General features: G+C 36.1%; 1 protein-coding gene across 16 annotated transcripts in view; it reads left to right on the top strand.

The window, feature by feature from the left end:
* The window catches only part of GOLGA4 (golgin A4), a 123,836-nt gene that overhangs the window by 71,089 nt on the left and 33,747 nt on the right, over positions 1–19,000 (top strand). For 15 of the 16 annotated variants that reach the window (XM_019024161.4, XM_055381270.2, XM_055381275.2 and 12 more), the window contains 6 exons: positions 2,083–2,214; positions 4,741–4,896; positions 6,588–10,825; positions 11,418–11,539; positions 11,965–12,095; positions 18,041–18,154. In XM_019024161.4, coding sequence (XP_018879706.4) covers positions 2,083–2,214; positions 4,741–4,896; positions 6,588–10,825; positions 11,418–11,539; positions 11,965–12,095; positions 18,041–18,154 — 4,893 coding nt within the window. Of the gene's footprint in view, positions 1–2,082; positions 2,215–4,740; positions 4,897–6,587; positions 10,826–11,417; positions 11,540–11,964; positions 12,096–17,310; positions 17,495–18,040; positions 18,155–19,000 lie in introns of all 16 variants that reach the window. The other variant, XR_010132784.1, reaches the window with a different exon arrangement.

The following is a 19,000-nucleotide window of genomic DNA, read 5'->3' on the forward strand; positions in this document are numbered from 1 at the left end:
TCAATTTTTCAGAAATATGAACATGTCATCATCATGGCCCCTCCCTGCTCCCAGCTTCCTTCCTCACCCATTTTTTTCTGCTTTTTTTTTTTTTTGCTTGTTTTTCCTCCTGTCATGTTTGCCTTTCTTGCCACTTTGCTCATTTTATCCTATTTCTTTACTGACTCCCCATTTATATTCTTGATATTTGATTATGGCCACTAAAATGGCTTAAGATAAATTATAGATCTGAATAGATGAGGCTTGGATTTCAGAGTTTCAGTATGCATTTCTATAACTCATGGTAAGGTTTCTGTGCTTTTACTTATGAGTGCATAACAGGCATTGAGGGGTGCAAATTATATTTCTTTCATTTTCTTCTTCCTGCTGAACTATAGGTAATTTGCAAAGCAGAAATTATTTGTGGCCAATTATTGGATATATAAGACCTTAACTATAACTGCCTGACTATATTTTAAGTTTTAAAATAGTCATATGATGTGATAAGTAATGTTATCGTGGACTCCAACAACTTAAAAATAATGTATTATTTTGAAAGGTAATAATATAGACATATGGTATAAAAATCAGAAGATATGAAGTAGTATGTAGTGAAAAGATTCCCGTTTTCCCAAAGAAAAGTGCTGTTTTCCTTTTTCAGTATATTTCCCAGAGATAGCCTGTGTATATAATTTCTCTTCTCTGATTTTTTTTTTCTTTTCCTTATAGATGGATTTATTAGGCTTTCCTTTAAATGGTATCTGGATTTTTTTTTTTTAACTTAAAAACCACATGGACAATCCTGACATCGTTTTTAAAAATTCAGTTTTTTCTTTTTTTAAACACAAAAGACAGCATGTTATATAGAATGTTCTGTATTTTGCTTTTCCACTTAATAATCTTTCTAGGAGATTGTTCCTTAGCCATTGGTAGTTGATAATTCATAGTGATACCCCCTTTATTTTAAAGGCTGCTCAAGATTCTATTGTATGAATGTCCTGTTATTTAATCAGTTTCCTATTGATAGATATTTAGATTGTTTTCAGTTTTTGCTATTGCAAGTTATGATTTTTTTTTCTTTTTCTTTCTTTTTTTTTTTTTTGAGACAGAGTCTTGCTCTGTCACCAGGCTGGAGTGCAATGGTGTGATCTCGGTTCACTGCATCCTCTGCCTCCCACGTTCAAGCGATTCTCCTACCTCAGCCTCCTGAGTAGCTGGGATTACAGGCGTGTGCCATCACGCCTGGCTAATTTTTGTATTTTTAGTAGAGATGGGGTTTCTCCATGTTGGCCAGGCTGGTCTTGAACTCCTGATCTCAGGTGATCCACCTGCCTTGGCCTCCCAAAGTGCTGGGATTACAGGCATAAGCCACCATGCCCCACCCATATTATCTTTAATACACACTAAATTATTAAAGTATTAAATGTGAGTTTTTCTTTCTGCATTCTCTGTGCTGTTCTATTGCTTTGTCTGACCATGTGCAGCTGTTTACTCTAATTTTATAATATGCTATTTGGTAGCTTCTTATTATTACTCTTATTTTTTGAAATAGTGTTGGTTATTCTTGCATGTTTATTTTGTCCAGTGGGCTCCCCCATTCTGTTTTTTTTATATATATTAACTTTTTAGATTTATATAACGAGATTTGACATTTTTATGAGATTGAGGTTTCCTATCCAAAAAAAGAACAAGGCCTGTACCTTTTAATAAATAGTACATGCCTGGAAAGCTGGCCATAATTTGATTGGTGCAGCCAGGGCGCACCTTCACCAGTGTAGTGCCCTCTCTGAGAGCATCCTTATTCCCCAGCTGTGCTCCCCTATCCTGACTTGTAGGGAACATCCCTGCAAGATGTGGAAATGGAGTCTATTATAGCAGTAGCAGCACTTGTCTTAAAATAAGAAGAAAACTACTGGTTATTCTTTTAACTATCATGGCTTTGATGACTTTGGTCTATGCAGGAAATGTGTTTTCTCTTAGGAATGTGATTTTTTTCTTCTTAAAAACTTATTAGTTTGAGTAAATTATAATAGTATTATTTAGTTGTGGAGTTACATATTTTATTCTGGGTGTCCTTATATTATCTATTTGGCTCATTTTCAGAAATCCTCAGAAGAACAAATTGCTAAGCTACAGAAGCTTCATGAAAAGGAGCTGGCCAGAAAAGAGCAGGAACTGACCAAGAAGCTTCAGACCCGAGAAAGGGAATTTCAGGAGCAAATGAAAGTAGCTCTTGTAAGTGCCTATTTTTTTTTTTCTGCTATAGGTATACTTCTCAGAGTTACAAAGTTATCATCCTCTCACTGTTGCATTCCAGTTGGAAGTCAGACTACTGGCAGTCTTGGCGTTTGGGTATAAAGAGAGGATAGAGAGTAGGCAAGCTGTCAGAGCTTATTAGCTTGGTATTGTGTGAAAATTAAATTTACTGATCTAACACACTTTCTTTTTTTTATGAGATAGAGTCTCGCTCTGTTGCCTAGGCTAGAGTGCAGTGGTGAGATCTTGGCTCGCTGTAACCTCCATAATCTCCATCTCCGCAGTTCAAGTGATTCCCCTGCCTCAGCTTCCCAAGTAGCTGGGACTACAGGTGCACACCACCAAGCTCGGCTAATTTTTATTTTTTTATTTTTGTATTTTTAGTAGAGATGGGGTTTCACCATGTTGGCCAGGCTGGTCTTGAACTCCTGACCTCAAGTGATCCACCCACATTGGCCTCCCAAAGTGTTGGGATTACAGGCGTAAGCCACCGCGCTTGGCCACACTTTCTTTTTAAAACATTTAAAAAATTTTAACAATTTCTTTCAATATTTATATTTCTCTTTCATTGTCGATGTTCAGTATAACCAACACACTTTCATTAAGCAGTGTTTTTTATCCATCCCTCCCACCTGGCAGTAGGCTATGATTAGGGACAAAAAAAGGAAAAGATAGATTAATTGAAGCAGTGACTGCATAATTTAAGAAGAGAGTGCATAATTCAAGAAGAATGTCGAAAATCTCATCAGACTGAGTGTACCCAGAGCTCAAGGCTGAGAAAATTTTGGCTGACTTGCATTTTACAGAAGAAGAAATAAAAATGGCCAAGTAATTTTTATTTTAAGTGGAATAATTTCAGTACTAATTTTCAGTCCATACGATGGCTTAAAAAAGAGTTAAATTAAAAAACTTCCTGAACTAACAAAAACAACCAGAAAGCAGATTGAGATTTTTAAAATAGCATAATTTGAAAGTTTAAAACAAAAAATATTTTTCTTCACTTATGAAAGCCTTTTATATAAGTTGCCATAAAAAAGTGTTAGTGACAAAAATGTAATTTGTTTTTGTATGAAATTATTATCCGTAAGATAATATGTGTAACTCAAAAATGCTTTCCGTGTAAAAGGATAATAAATAGTATTTTAGATTTTAATCTTCTTTCTTACATGTATTGTTGTTTTCACTCTTAGTTGCATCTGGGGCCCTGAGAATTTCTAGCAGCAGTGATTCTTGAAATGAGTTAACAAGTTCTCTACCCAGCTCTGTGGGGGCACATGGATTTACAGTATGATTGGGTGTCTGTGGTCATGAAATTTACACATATATGGGCACGTATTTGTTTTCTTTGTTGATCCAGAAAAGAACTAAAGCATTTTACAAGAATTCTTAAACTGTAACAGTACAACGTAAATTAAAAATAGGGGCAAGAAAGTTAAGGAACAAAGTGGGAAATAAATAGTGCTAAAAATGCCTGTCATAAGGACCTACTCTGAATTTTCATGCTGGGGTAACTGACCTTTGGGGACACTGAGCTAGCCTTCATATACACATGCGTGGGTACCTGTGCCTGCCCTTTTCTTAATTCAGTGGACTATTAAAATTTCCTCCTTTATGGGCATATAGAGATATATTTAAAATATAGTTTACATTAAATAATATAGTATATTTAAATGGATATTTTAAAATTAATGCTATGGAAACTAGTATTTTCTTATCAACCTACTCACAACATGGTACAAAATCTTTCCTTAATTTAAGTAGTGCACTTGAGTATAGTGAGCTGAAAGTATTGCAGTTGGCAATATCTGCTCTAAGCAATAGGTATGGATAAGTACACTTGTCTTAATTGGAGTTCAATTAAGAAATTAACATTTAATATGTTAATTGACTGTTAGAAGTACTGTCTAGAGCTTCTCTTCTTAAAACACTAAACACTTTAAATTGAATATTGATACATGAAAGGACAATCAGAGAAGCTTTTCAGGATTGATGGGGTAGTAGAGCCAATGTAGCTTTGTTTTATAGATATTGTCTTGATCTTACCCATATATTAACAAGTAATCTTCTGATTTCAGTTTGATTTTCCATGTGGGGTCTCTTTCTAAATGAGATATTCTCACAAACTGTATAAACTTAAAATCTAGTTTCTAGACTTAGAGTAGAAATATCAAACTCTGGAGTGTAGAGATGAGGTAGTAGCAATTGCATGACCTTTCACATTCAACAGTGTTTTGTAAAACAGTTAAGTAGTGGAAAAATAGCAGACATAGTGGGGTTATTGGAACAAAATTTTTCATATCAATAGTAATTGTGGCAATTACCCCACTGGAAAAGCCATAGTGCCTTGTTTCTGCAGACTAGAGCATGGGAGGAGAGAGATGATGACGTTACCTATCCAACAGGGCTGGGTGCAGATCAAAAGAAATGAATGATTCCTGGGGAAGTACTTTGCGAATGCTGAAGATTTATGTGCGTTTAAGGTGGTATTAATTATTTTTGGCACAGGAAAAGAGTCAATCAGAATATTTGAAGATCAGCCAAGAAAAAGAACAGCAAGAATCTTTGGCCCTAGAAGAGTTAGAGTTGCAGAAAAAAGCAATCCTCACAGAAAGTGAAAATAAACTTCGGGACCTTCAGCAAGAAGCAGAGACTTACAGAACTGTAAGTTTTAATAATATTCAGATTCTGGAGTTGTGAAATTATTTGCATATGAAAATTTGTTGTCTCTCTAGTCAGTATAAAGTTTCGAAGATTACTGGATTAGATTTATGTATACATGCCCTTCATTTTTAGATAGTGTGAGCTATGCATGAGAGTGGATTTGGCTTTAGGCTCTGTGTTTATTACATGGTGCTCCTGGTTCTGCCTTTAGCTGGCTGTATTTCTGTCAGCCACTCAGTCTGCTGCTTTTCACTGACCCTGCAGCATCTCCATTGCATACTCACCCTTGATGTCTAGGAAGTGGGCTCATTTTGTAGGCAATACTTGCCCTGGCGCCTTTCTGCTTGTCCAGGTTTATCTTATGCCATGTCCTGAACATAATCCAGCCTCTGCTTATATCACAGTTTAATTACACTAGTGTGTTGCTTTTGCATTTGGTTTCCCCAGTTTTTCCGTACTAAACATAGTCCCGTAATGAACATATTTGTGTGTATGTCCCAGAGTGTACGTTTTTTTAAAGGCCCTGTCTGACCCTTTCCTTAGCAGTATTTGAAATGTACAACCTGTTTTGAAAACTGACTGATGTTTAGACTTGTTAGCTTTTTTGCTCTGATTTAGATAGTAAGACAGTCATACTTCTTACTCATAGTTCTAAACCATGCTTAATTTTTCCATCACTAACACTTACAAAAGGTTCCATGGTGGGTGAAATGGACACTTAGGAGGCCTAGATCTTCCACTTGTTAGATTTTTAAATTAATTGTACTTTAATTTCGTCACCTGTCACATGAAGAGATTAGATTCAGTAATTCCTTAGGACCCTAGGACCTTTCCAGCTCTGACATTCTGTGGCTCTGCCTTATTTAACTCCTTCAGAGTCAAAATTACATTTTCATGAGATAATAGTAATCTTTGTTAAAATTCATGTAAGTTCCTTCTTTTTGAAAAAAGAACCTTCCAAATGATAATTTTGAAGGTGGAAAAATCATACATTCTTTTTCTTCTAAAATTATGAGAATAATAAAATACTATGTAGGCCTTAAAAATTGGAAAAAACCCCAATCTTCCTACCAGAAGTTACTGTTATCAATTTTATGGTTTATTTCTTTTTACTATCCAGTTAAAGTATTATTGAAAATGTAGGTAGCTGAAAAGGTTCCCCAAGTAAATAGAAAGAATCTGAAAGTATGAGTTGGGTTAAATATGTAATCTTTTCTTTTCTTTTTTTTTTTTTTTGTTTTGTTTTTCAAGACAGAGTCTCGCTTTGTTGCCCAGGCTGGAGTGTAGTGGCATGATCTCGGCTCACTGCAGCCTCTGCCTCCTGGGTTCAAGGGATTCCCCAACCTCAGCCTCCCGAGTAGCTGGGACTACAGCCCCATGCTACCATGCCCGGCTAATTTTTGTATGTTTTGGTAGAGACAGGGCTTTGCCATGTTGGTCAGGCTGGGTCTCAAACTCCCGGCTTCAAGTGATCTGCTCACCTCGGCCTCCCAAACTGTTGGGCTGTGCCTGGCCATAATCTTTTCTTTGTTATATGATTCCTTTAGTAATTGAGCATAGATTCTTTGTCTTTTCTAGTGTTTGGTATGATAATTTTGATCTTCAGGTAGGTGGTAGACATTATGTCTGTGTATCATTGCTAGTAGACAAGTACGTACTTTAATAAAAATGCATCTGTTTTTAATTAACAGAGAATTCTTGAATTGGAAAGTTCTTTGGAAAAAAGCTTACAAGAAAACAAAAATCAGTCAAAAGATTTGGCTGTTCATCTGGAAGCTGAAAAAAATAAGCACAATAAGGAGATTACAGTCATGGTTGAAAAACACAAGACAGAATTGGAAAGCCTTAAGCATCAGCAGGATGCCCTTTGGACTGAAAAACTCCAAGTCTTAAAGCAACAATATCAGACTGAAATGGAAAAACTTAGGGAAAAGTGTGAACAAGAAAAAGAAACATTGTTGAAAGACAAAGAGATTATCTTCCAGGCCCACATAGAAGAAATGAACGAAAAGACTTTAGAAAAGCTTGATGTGAAGCAAACAGAACTAGAATCATTATCTTCTGAACTGTCAGAAGTATTAAAAGCCCGTCACAAACTAGAAGAGGAACTTTCTGTTCTGAAAGATCAAACAGATAAAATGAAGCAGGAATTAGAGGCCAAGATGGATGAACAGAAAAATCATCACCAGCAGCAAGTTGACAGTATCATTAAAGAACACGAGGTATCTATCCAGAGGACTGAGAAGGCATTAAAAGATCAAATTAATCAACTTGAGCTTCTCTTGAAGGAAAGGGAGAAGCATTTGAAAGAGCACCAGGCTCATGTAGAAAATTTAGAGGCAGATATTAAAAGGTCTGAAGGGGAACTCCAGCAGGCATCTGCTAAGCTGGACGTTTTTCAGTCTTACCAGAGTGCCACACATGAGCAGACAAAAGCATATGAGGAACAGTTGGCCCAATTGCAGCAGAAGTTGTTGGATTTGGAAACAGAAAGAATTCTTCTCACCAAACAGGTTGCTGAAGTTGAAGCACAAAAGAAAGATGTTTGTACTGAGTTAGATGCTCACAAAATCCAGGTGCAGGACTTAATGCAGCAACTTGAAAAACAAAATAGTGAAATGGAGCAAAAAGTAAAATCTTTAACCCAAGTCTATGAGTCCAAACTTGAAGATGGTAACAAAGAACAGGAACAGACAAAGCAAATCTTGGTGGAAAAGGAAAATATTATTTTACAAATGAGAGAAGGACAGAAGAAAGAAATTGAGATACTCACACAGAAATTGTCAGCCAAGGAGGACAGTATTCATATTTTGAATGAGGAATATGAAACCAAATTTAAAAACCAGGAAAAAAAGATGGAAAAAGTTAAGCAGAAAGCAAAGGAGATGCAAGAAACGTTAAAGAAAAAATTACTGGATCAGGAAGCCAAACTTAAGAAAGAGCTTGAAAATACTGCTCTAGAACTTAGTCAGAAAGAAAAACAGTTTAATGCCAAAATGCTGGAAATGGCACAGGCTAACTCAGCTGGAATCAGTGATGCAGTGTCAAGACTGGAAACAAACCAAAAAGAACAAATAGAAAGTCTTACTGAGGTTCATCGACGAGAACTCAATGATGTCATATCAATCTGGGAAAAGAAACTTAATCAGCAAGCTGAAGAACTTCAGGAAATACATGAAATCCAATTACAGGAAAAGGAACAAGAGGTAGCAGAGCTGAAACAAAAGATCCTCCTATTTGGGTGTGAAAAAGAAGAGATGAACAAGGAAATAACATGGCTGAAGGAAGAAGGTGTTAAGCAGGATACAACATTAAATGAATTACAGGAACAGTTAAAGCAGAAGTCTGCCCATGTGAATTCTCTTGCACAAGATGAAACTAAACTGAAAGCTCACCTTGAAAAGCTGGAGGTTGACTTGAATAAGTCTCTGAAGGAAAATACTTTTCTTCAAGAGCAGCTAGTTGAACTGAAGATGCTGGCAGAAGAAGATAAGCGGAAGGTTTCTGAGTTGACTAGCAAGTTGAAAACCACAGATGAAGAATTCCAGAGTTTGAAATCTTCACATGAAAGAAGTAACAAAAGCCTAGAGGACAAGAGCTTGGAATTTAAAAAACTGTCCGAGGAACTAGCGATTCAGCTAGATATTTGCTGTAAGAAAACCGAAGCCTTATTAGAAGCTAAAACAAATGAGCTAATCAACATTAGTAGTAGTAAAACTAATGCCATTCTTTCTAGGATTTCTCATTGTCAGCACCGTACAACTAAAGTTAAGGAGGCACTGTTAATTAAAACTTGCACAGTTTCTGAATTAGAAGCACAACTTAGACAGTTGACAGAGGAGCAAAATACACTAAATATTTCTTTTCAACAGGCTACTCATCAGTTAGAAGAAAAAGAAAATCAAATTAAGAGCATGAAGGCTGATATTGAAAGTCTTGTAACAGAAAAAGAAGCCTTACAGAAGGAAGGAGGCAATCAGCAACAGGCTGCTTCTGAAAAGGAGTCTTGTATAACACAGTTGAAGAAAGAGTTATCTGAAAACATCAATGCTGTCACATTGATGAAAGAAGAGCTTAAAGAAAAAAAAATTGAGATTAGCAGTCTTAGTAAACAACTAACTGATTTGAATGTTCAGCTTCAAAATAGCATCAGCCTATCCGAAAAAGAAGCAGCCATTTCATCACTAAGAAAGCAGTATGATGAAGAAAAATGTGAATTGCTCGATCAGGTGCAAGATTTATCTTTGAAAGTTGACACTCTGAGTAAAGAGAAAATTTCTGCTCTTGAGCAGGTAGATGACTGGTCCAATAAATTCTCAGAATGGAAGAAGAAAGCACAGTCAAGATTTACACAGCATCAAAACACTGTTAAAGAATTGCAGATCCAGCTTGAGTTAAAATCAAAGGAAGCTTATGAAAAGGATGAGCAGATAAATTTATTGAAGGAAGACCTTGATCAGCAAAATAAAATATTTGATTGTTTAAAGGGTGAAATGGAAGACAAGAAGAGCAAGATGGAGAAAAAGGAGTCTAATTTAGAAGCAGAGTTAAAGTCTCAAACAGCAAGAATTATGGAATTAGAGGACCATATTACCCAGAAAACTATTGAAATAGAGTCCTTAAATGAAGTTCTTAAAAATTACAATCAACAAAAGGATATTGAACACAAAGAATTGGTTCAGAAACTTCAACATTTTCAAGAGTTAGGAGAAGAAAAGGACAACAGGGTTAAAGAAGCTGAAGAAAAAATCTTAACACTTGAAAACCAAGTTTATTCCATGAAAGCTGAACTTGAAACTAAGAAGAAAGAATTAGAACATGTGAATTTAAGTGTGAAAAGCAAAGAGGAGGAGTTAAAGGCATTGGAGGATAGGCTTGAGTCAGAAAGTGCTGCAAAATTAGCAGAGTTGAAGAGAAAAGCTGAACAAAAAATTGCTGCCATTAAGAAGCAGTTGTTATCTCAAATGGAAGAGAAAGAAGAACAGTATAAAAAAGGTACAGAAAGCCATTTGAGTGAGCTAAATACAAAATTGCAGGAAAGAGAAAGGGAAGTTCACATCTTGGAAGAAAAACTTAAGTCAGTGGAAAGTTCACAGTCAGAAACATTAATTGTACCCAGATCAGCAAAAAATGTGGCAGCATATACTGAACAAGAAGAAGCAGATTCCCAAGGCTGTGTGCAGAAGACATATGAAGAAAAAATCAGTGTTTTACAAAGAAACTTAACTGAAAAAGAAAAGCTATTGCAGAGGGTAGGGCAGGAAAAAGAAGAGACAGTTTCTTCTCATTTTGAAATGCGATGCCACTACCAGGAGCTCTTAATAAAGCTAGAACATGCTGAGGCAAAGCAACATGAAGATCAAATTATGATAGGTCATCTTCAAGAGGAGCTTGAAGAAAAAAACAAGAAATATTCCTTGATAGTAGCCCAGCATGTGGAAAAAGGAGGAGGTAAAAATAACATACAGGCAAAGCAAAACTTGGAAAATGTGTTTGACGATGTCCAGAAAACTCTCCAGGAGAAGGAGCTAACCTGTCAGATCTTGGAGCAAAAGATAAAAGAGCTGGATTCCTGCTTAGTAAGACAGAAAGAAGTACATAGAGTTGAAATGGAAGAGTTGACCTCAAAATATGAAAAATTACAGGCTTTACAACAGATGGATGGAAGAAATAAACCCACAGAACTTTTGGAAGAAAACACTGAAGAAAAGTCCAAATCACATTTGGTCCAACCCAAATTGCTTAGTAACATGGAAGCCCAGCACAATGATCTGGAGTTTAAATTAGCCGGGGCAGAACGGGAGAAACAGAAACTGGGCAAGGAGATTGTTAGATTGCAGAAAGACCTTCGAATGTTGAGAAAGGAGCATCAGCAAGAATTGGAAATACTAAAGAAAGAATATGATCAAGAAAGGGAAGAGAAAATCAAGTAAGTTTTATTTCAGCTTGAATATTTTTATGGCAGTCCTTCTTAATTAAGTCTGCTTTTTTTGTGTGCCTAATACAGTTATTTTAAATTATTTGGATAAGTTTCACCAACCCAAAATATTAAACATAAATCCAATATGTTAAATATGAGGAGAAATAAAAACAATTTAGGGCAAGTGGCAGTGTTATTCCGTGTCCATTTAGGAGAGAAAAACCTTTTCTTGCATATAAGATTCTGGTTATTAGGGACATATCCAAGTAATTATTTTCTTTTTGTTTTGTTGTTTTTAATATTAGCATATTATTATATAACATAGATGTGTTTTGAAAAAAAAAATTAAAGTGGAAAACAAAAATTCTCTGGTCCCCAGGACCACTCCTTAGAGGTAATCATAGTTGATATGTACCTGGACACACACACACACACACACACACACACACACTCTCTCTCTCTCTCTCTCTCTCTCTCTCTCTCTCTCTCAAATGTTTTCATACAATGAACTCATACTGTATGCACTGTTTTAAAGACCAGGTAGCTCCTTGCAGCTTGTTCTTTGTGTGGCAGCAGTTAACGGTACATTTTTATTACTCAGACAAGAGCAGGAAGATCTTGAACTGAAGCACAATTCCACATTAAAACAGCTGATGAGGGAGTTTAATACACAGCTGGCACAAAAGGAACAAGAGCTGGAAATGACCATAAAAGAAACTATCAGTAAGTAAAATTAAGTTCCATAAGGAACAATTATGTCAGCAGAGGCTATAATTTAAGCTTATCATTTTTGCAGTGGTGGTAAGTGCATTAAGTCATTAAACTGGGGAAGAAATAATCCTTGCCCAATAACATTGTCTAATGGGAACCTGCCCTGCTTGGCAATGACTTACCTTAAGGAGAGGGGGAGCAGGTAAAACAATCTGAAAGTATTAGCTAATTAATTACCTTGTAAAGACACTTTTGCTCAGGGAGAGGATACATTTGATCACTGTTGAGCTAGATGTCTCATTAAACATCTTAAAATGCTTATATAAAATTAAATTTCATCAAAATTAATTGGAATGAGAGTTGTTACTGAAATTGAGATATAAATATTAACTCTTGACTAATGTGTTTTCTTGTGTGTGTCCATTTTTATTTATTAGATAAGGCCCAGGAGGTGGAGGCTGAACTTTTAGAAAGCCATCAAGAAGAGACAAATCAGTTACTTAAAAAAATTGCCGAGAAAGATGATGATCTAAAACGAACAGCCAAAAGATATGAAGAAATCCTTGATGTTTGTACCTTATTTCTTCTCTCTCACTTTTGAAATTTAGCTGTAATAGATTTCATGGTAGTGCCAAAGATTTCCTTTTCAAATGTGTTTTTTGAATGAAAAGGGTTTTTTTTTTTGACTCAATATTATTCAAATTAGTACTGTTATATGCAGATTTATAAAGTTGAGTTGATTTCTGCCAGGATTGTAGTTTCCTGATGAGATTCTGCTAACTAGGCAGCACAGTCCCCTTGCTAGTATCGAAGCAACAGTAGATACTAAAAGGAAGAATAGATTCTTTCCCATCTGCCTCACAGATTCTGACTGAACTGTGAGGGGAACCAGACTAAGAATCAAGACCTTGTGCTTCGGTGAAGTCTAAGTAATGGGATAGTGAGTGTGTATTTAAATGTGGCTGCTTAACTTAGCTGGAATCTTTCTGGGAGGGACAATCAACTTTACTCTTATCTCTACCCAGTATGTGGAGGTTGATTGGTCTCAAGAGAAGAAAGCTGGGAAAAAATGGAATGCATAAGCCAAATCTTTTATATTTAGTGGAAGGTTATTTCAAAGTACTTACTCTACTAATGCCATGTTGCAATTCACAGAATATGCCACTAATGCATTGCCATTAGCAAAATAAGATAAGCCATGAAGATAAATCATAAATGCTAGTTAGTACTTTGGACTAACATTTGAAAATGTTTTCAAATGTAATACAATATAAATTGTTCTTGGTTGGGTTACAGATTCTGTAGTTGCTCTAAGCCTTATTTCACTATATGCTAAGAATCTTTTGGTGATTAAGAATTCATAAATCAAAGAATCATACCTCAGCTGACTATGTCAGCAGAAGTCTGAGTCGGGAACAGATTCTAATAATTATTTTAAATGTAATTGAAATGGCTAGAATTCCAAGATATAACACATGCCTATAAATGCCACCTTTTATAATTCTTGAGCTTTATATGTCATTATGAAAAGATTTAAATAATTTCACATTTTCTTATACTTCCATAGAGGATATATGTGCTAAATGAAAAAAAAAAAATATTGTTTCTTGAATGCCTAGAGAGTGTTGGAAGATACAGTAAAGCTAGTTTAGTTCTACTTTTTTTTTTTCTGTTTTTGTTTTTCAGAAGGAAAAGCCAGTTCAGTGTAGTTAAGTAATTTCCCTAAAACTACATAGTGGTAGAGCAGTGATTCTTCATTAGCTTTACACATTTTATGAAAAAAGACTTCTTCCTAAGAAAGGAACTTAGAGAAGGCAGTTATTTATCATGGATAATTAAGTCAGGGAGATTCATTTGCAGGGAGTAAATTGTGCCATAGCTCTAGAATTCCCTTTTGTGAACTATTTCTTTGTCTCGGGATGTGTGGGGTAGCAGATGGTAGACTTTTCTAGAGTCATGACAGACCTTTTAGGTAGAAGGGTGAGGGAACAGAGAGACAGGTTACTGTATACCCTTTGACATGGTTCCTCCTTAAAAATCTGCTGTATTTTAGGGAAGTTAATGAAATTGTTCTTCAAGCTTCAGGCTTAGAGTAGTACAGCAAGTGGACAGGAAGTGGAGGGTGGGCAAGGGAGTGGCGTGGACTCTTTTCCAAGTTCCTTCCTGTGCCTTGGACCAGCACTGCCATTGGAAATATAATGCAAGCCGGCCAGGCACGGTGGCTCATGCCTGTAATTCCAGCACTTTGGGAGGCCAAGGCGGGTGGATCACCTGAAGTCAGGAGTTCAAGACCAGCCTGGCCAACATGGTGAAACTCCATCTCTACTAAAAATAAAAAAAATTAGCCAGGTGTGGTGGCGTGTGCTTGTAATCCCAGCTACTCAGGAGGATGAGGCAGGAGAATCGCTTGAACCTGGAAGGTGGAAGTTGCAGTGAGCTGAGATTGTGCCACTGCACTCCAGCCTGGGTGACACAGTGAGACTCCGTCTCAAAAAAAAAAAAAAAAAAAAAATGCAAGCCACAAATATGAGCCATATTGTAATTTAAAGTTTTCTAGTAGCCACATTTAAAAAAAAAGGAAACAGGTGAACTTAATAATATATGCTACCAATGCGATATAACCAAAATACTATCATTTCAACATGTAGTCAATATTAAAAATATAGGCATACATATAAATTCTTTGAAATTCACTGTGTTTTTACATTTCATCTCAATTTGGAATAGCAACATTTCAAGTTCTCACTAGCCACAGTTTTAGGGTAGCTAGTGCCTGCTATATTGAATAGTGTAGCCTTAGACTTTCAACTGCTAGGACTAGGGCTGACTTTGTAATTAAATAGCCAGTCCCCATCCAGACATCCCCAGATATACTTTATCCCAAAGAAATTTTTTTAAAAATGCAAATATTGCTAAAAAGGACTATTAGCAATTCTCAGCAAACACCATATTGCTTTGATTCAAATCCATGTTCTCTATGATTCTCCCATTTAAAAATTTCTGGGATTGGAGTTTCATGTGGGATTTGTATGTATTATGTAGTAGTGTTTTTTTTTTTTTACCCTTTCTTAAAAGCTATTATCAAATTGGTGATTTGTCTCAGTGATGACATTGTAGAATGCTGCATTTTTGTCACCTATTAAAATAATTATGTGATTTGTTAATAGCAAGTTTGAGCACAGGGACATTTTCATTTTTCTACCTTGAATGACATTCTTACCATTCCTCCATTTGAAGAAGCTGGAAACTTTTGACATCTTTAATTCCCAGTTCCTATGTCTCTAAACACCATACACATATATATTAATGTACCTATTTGGTCATTAAATCTGCTTCTCTCCCCAGCACAATTACCTGACATATAACGGGCTCACAGGATATGGTTTGAAACATCCTGAGAATCATGTTGCTTGTTCCTCTCCTCTGAACTCCACTGCTACTACCACAGTCTGTGCTACCATTTTTTCATCTGGCCCGATCTGTTGTATTAATGTCCTACCTAGTCCCCTTACTGCAGTCCTTTTTCGCTAACATAGTCATCTGTCTGTCAGAGTTATTTTCTGTCTGGAAACAAAGGTGTGATTTATTACTTCTCCTAAATATGTGCAGTGGTTTCCCATTGTCACAGTGATACCTTGTCTATTTTGGTCTGTGTTCCAGCCAAACTCAACCATAGCTAGTTCTTCCCTGTATGTTTCCTTTGTACATGCTTTTCTGTGTGCCTAAAGTCACATTCTCAAGCTTCATAAGTTAATGCAAGCGTTACCATCTCTCTTTTGGCTAAAAAAAGGTCAGGGCAGCGGGGGTGGTGTGGTGCATGGCCACGCCCAGTGGCTTATGCCTGTCATCCCAACACTTTGGGAGGCTGAGGCAGGAGGATGGCTTGAGCTTGGGAGGTCAATGCTGCACTGAGCTATGAACGTGCCTCTGCATTCCAGCCTGGGTGGCAGAGTGAGGCCCTGTCTCAAAAGAAAAACAACAAAAAAAATTAAATAAAATGTTTAAATTTAATTTTTATTTAGAAAAATTTTGAATCAAATGTATTCACATGGCTTAAAGATAAAATAATATTAAAAAGTATTCTTGGAGGCGGTATACATGTATAATGAAAATTGTACCCATTCCTCCTGTGTTCTGTGTCCTCTCCCTCTTCTCCCTCCACCGGCAACCATTAGTTTCTTATACTCCAGTGTTTCATTATGTAAACAAGCAAAAATGAAATATATTCTTATTTTTTATTTTTTTCCCCTTTCCTACTCAAAAGGTAGCTTTTTGAATATACTTTTCTATGTCGTTTTTTCACTTGTTCTTTTTTTTTTTGAAACCTCTTAAATGTAATTAATTGCATCTGTGTTCCTTGTTACTCATGTATATTTGTTACTTATGTGATTTTTGTCATATACACATGCGTGTAGGAGTGTATTAATGAATCTGTCCTCTCCCTTAGACTATAAGCATCACTCTGGAGAAGAGATTTTGTTCTTCTCTAGTCGTGAGAATCTGGCCCAGTGCCTGGCACATACGAGCACTTGATAAATTTGAAGGAGGTGACACATGGTAGGCAGGGAAGAATTCATTTGGGAGAAGGGCATGGTGACTTGCAAGTTGGAGACACACAAGTAGGGGTGCTTACCAAATAGCCTAATCCCAATCTCAGAGCAGTCTCACTTGCAGAGTAGCTCGTAAGGCTATATTAGGTACAAAATTGGTTTCTTTTTAACATTGACTGTATTTTAGTGATTTTGTTTTGGCATAATAACTAGTCTTCAAAACATAACCTGTCATATATATACATAAAGATTCAACTTAGTTTTTCTTAGTGTTTTTACTTCAAAGCAACAATATACTTTTTTTTTTAAATCTTAAAATAAGACTAGAAGGCTTTTATAAAGGAAATTACATAACTGTTCCTTAAATTAGAAATGACACATCAAAGATTCTTTTCTAATTATTGGGGGGGCTTGCTTTAGATTAGTATCCCACAGATGTCAAAGGAAATGTCAGACATAGCTAATTGTCATATTAGAAACTGAGCCTGACTAAATAAGTAGCTATAGAGGTTATTCTTTCAAACAAGGCTAAACCACATTGACACAGCCATACAAGAAATGTCAACAAACCAAGACAGAGAGCAGTGATGCATTTACAACAATTTTCGGTTGATGGTGTTTTAGAGGAGGAGGCCAAATTCACGTGTGCCTCAGTGGGAAGATATCTAAGATATCTAAGGATATCTAGTAGAGATCTCTGCTGTACTTACGTTGAGAAAAGGGATTTGTTTTTGCAATTAAGTCTAAGAAAATTTCATGGCAAGTGGTATTTAAAATTAGATTTTCTAAATGTCGTATGATTCATTGCCTTACTTTGTGCCATAGGGCCTAACTATGTTTGCATTTGTTTTTGAGAATGATGTTTCTGTTTTTGGTAAGTCAGTGTCTATTAAATCAGATACCTGTTTGTGGTTATTTTTCCTGTTAAGTCTCTTGCTCAGCAAACACTTGCCCTCATTACTCTAATCAGATCAATATTCCAATTCCAAATATTATTTTAGCACAAAGGTTATTGCAGGGTTTATAAGAATAAAGAGAAGTCTGGGTAGCCCTGTACAATAAATCATGGCAATGACCAAGACAAATGAAGGAATGTAAGGATGGAAAACAGCCTTTTACCAGGGCAGTCAAGACAAGAGAGGACAATTTATATGCCAAATTTTATAAGTAGGAATATTGGATCAATAAGTCACATATTGCTCTTTCTAATTCAGCCTCGTCTGTTTTTTGCAGTTTGAGACAAAGGAAGTCATTACATTGATTACCAGCACGTTGGACAGTAACTCATTTCAAAAGATTTTAGTAGAACATTTTACCTCAGAGAACAACTGGTGGGGGTAAATATATAGGAGATGTGCAGCCTTGTCAAATTAGGACAAAGGACCATCTGTTGATTTACACAGCCTAACTAAAGAGGGTGAGAAAAACTGAAAACCCCATAACTTCTGTGATCAGTAAATTGCCATCTGGTTGGGTAGTGCTGTGTATATAAATACCTACTACTTTATTTTAATGACTATTTTCTAGAAATCAAATTCCAATATAGAAAATGCTGAAGTCTTAAAACACAGGATACGTATTGTAGTTCTATCACAATTCTGTTATATATCTAATTGTTGCTTAAACCTGGGAACCCTAGTTTAAGGGGAAATAAACAGCTTGATGAGCTTTTTGGGATGAGGAGAGAGGGAGTGAGGGTGAGAAAAATGGTATCCTAGGAATAATGAGCATTGGAAAGGGCTTGGAGTTTAAAGTGAGGCATGAAGGAAAGTGTTTAGAGCACAATAATGAATTAAAATAAAAACAGTAGTGTGTGTCTCAAAAACTTAAATGTTTATTTCCCTACAGAGGTAGTTTTCTCTATACCATGTTGCCTCTCCAGAGTGCTTTTTTGATGTGTTTGTTTACTAATGCTTCTTTTTTTTGTCTTTTTCTTTTTTTTTTTTTTTTTTAAATCCTAAAGGCTCGTGAAGAAGAAATGACTGCAAAAGTAATGGACCTGCAGAATCAACTTGAGGAGCTGCAGAAGAAATACCAGCAAAAGCTAGAGCAGGAGGAGAACCCTGGCAATGATAATGTGAGAGGAGTTTGAGTTTGCTGCACGTGTTTCTTGAAAACATTGTCATTTCTGTGATTTGACTAGCCTACTAACATACATACATATTTATCTCATTTAATCCTAATGAAAACCCTTTGAGATTTTACCTCCGTTTTGTAGACAGATAAACTAAATGTTCAAACAGATTAAATAAAATGTTCAAGCTCACACAATAAATGTTGTGGTGAGGATTTAAACCAAATCTACCAGACCTCAAAGCCTAGGCATTTTGTTATTACCAGTGCTTCTCCATCTTTTCCATGGAAACAATAGCAGAGGAAAGTGAATGTTATAACCCTGGAGCATAGCTAAAAATGGTCCATCGTAAATGTGATACTTTCAGATTTTTGGATTTTTGTGCTAAAAATTCACGTTAATTTTATATCCTACTCTATAATACATCCTTAGTTGTAGTCACATAAAAGTGGTGTTTTTAGTTGTATATCATTAAGAAAAACAATTTCTATCTTTGTTTTGGCCAGTGGACCAGATGCAAATACAATGCAATGATTTGGGAAAATTGGACTGAATTCAAAGAGAACTGGCCTGAAAATCTAAGCTTTTTTTTTTTTTTTAAGAGTCCTAATCCTTAAGTAAAATTGACACTATGAAAGGTAGACCATGTTTACTCTATGGCTTCTTGTCCTGCTGTGCACCTCAGCAGCACACACCCACAGTTGGGGAAGGCTGGCACTGTACGTTCCTACTGCCTAAAATGTTCTCACTCATCCAGGATGGTCTTTTCATAGCACAGTCATGGGGGGAATGGGAAAGTGGGTGGTCACTATGACTTTATCCTGGAGAGGATTCGTTACAGAATGTCAG

The sequence above is a fragment of the Gorilla gorilla genome, chromosome 2, assembly GCF_029281585.2.
Source record: "Gorilla gorilla gorilla isolate KB3781 chromosome 2, NHGRI_mGorGor1-v2.1_pri, whole genome shotgun sequence".
Lineage (NCBI taxonomy): Eukaryota > Metazoa > Chordata > Mammalia > Primates > Hominidae > Gorilla > Gorilla gorilla.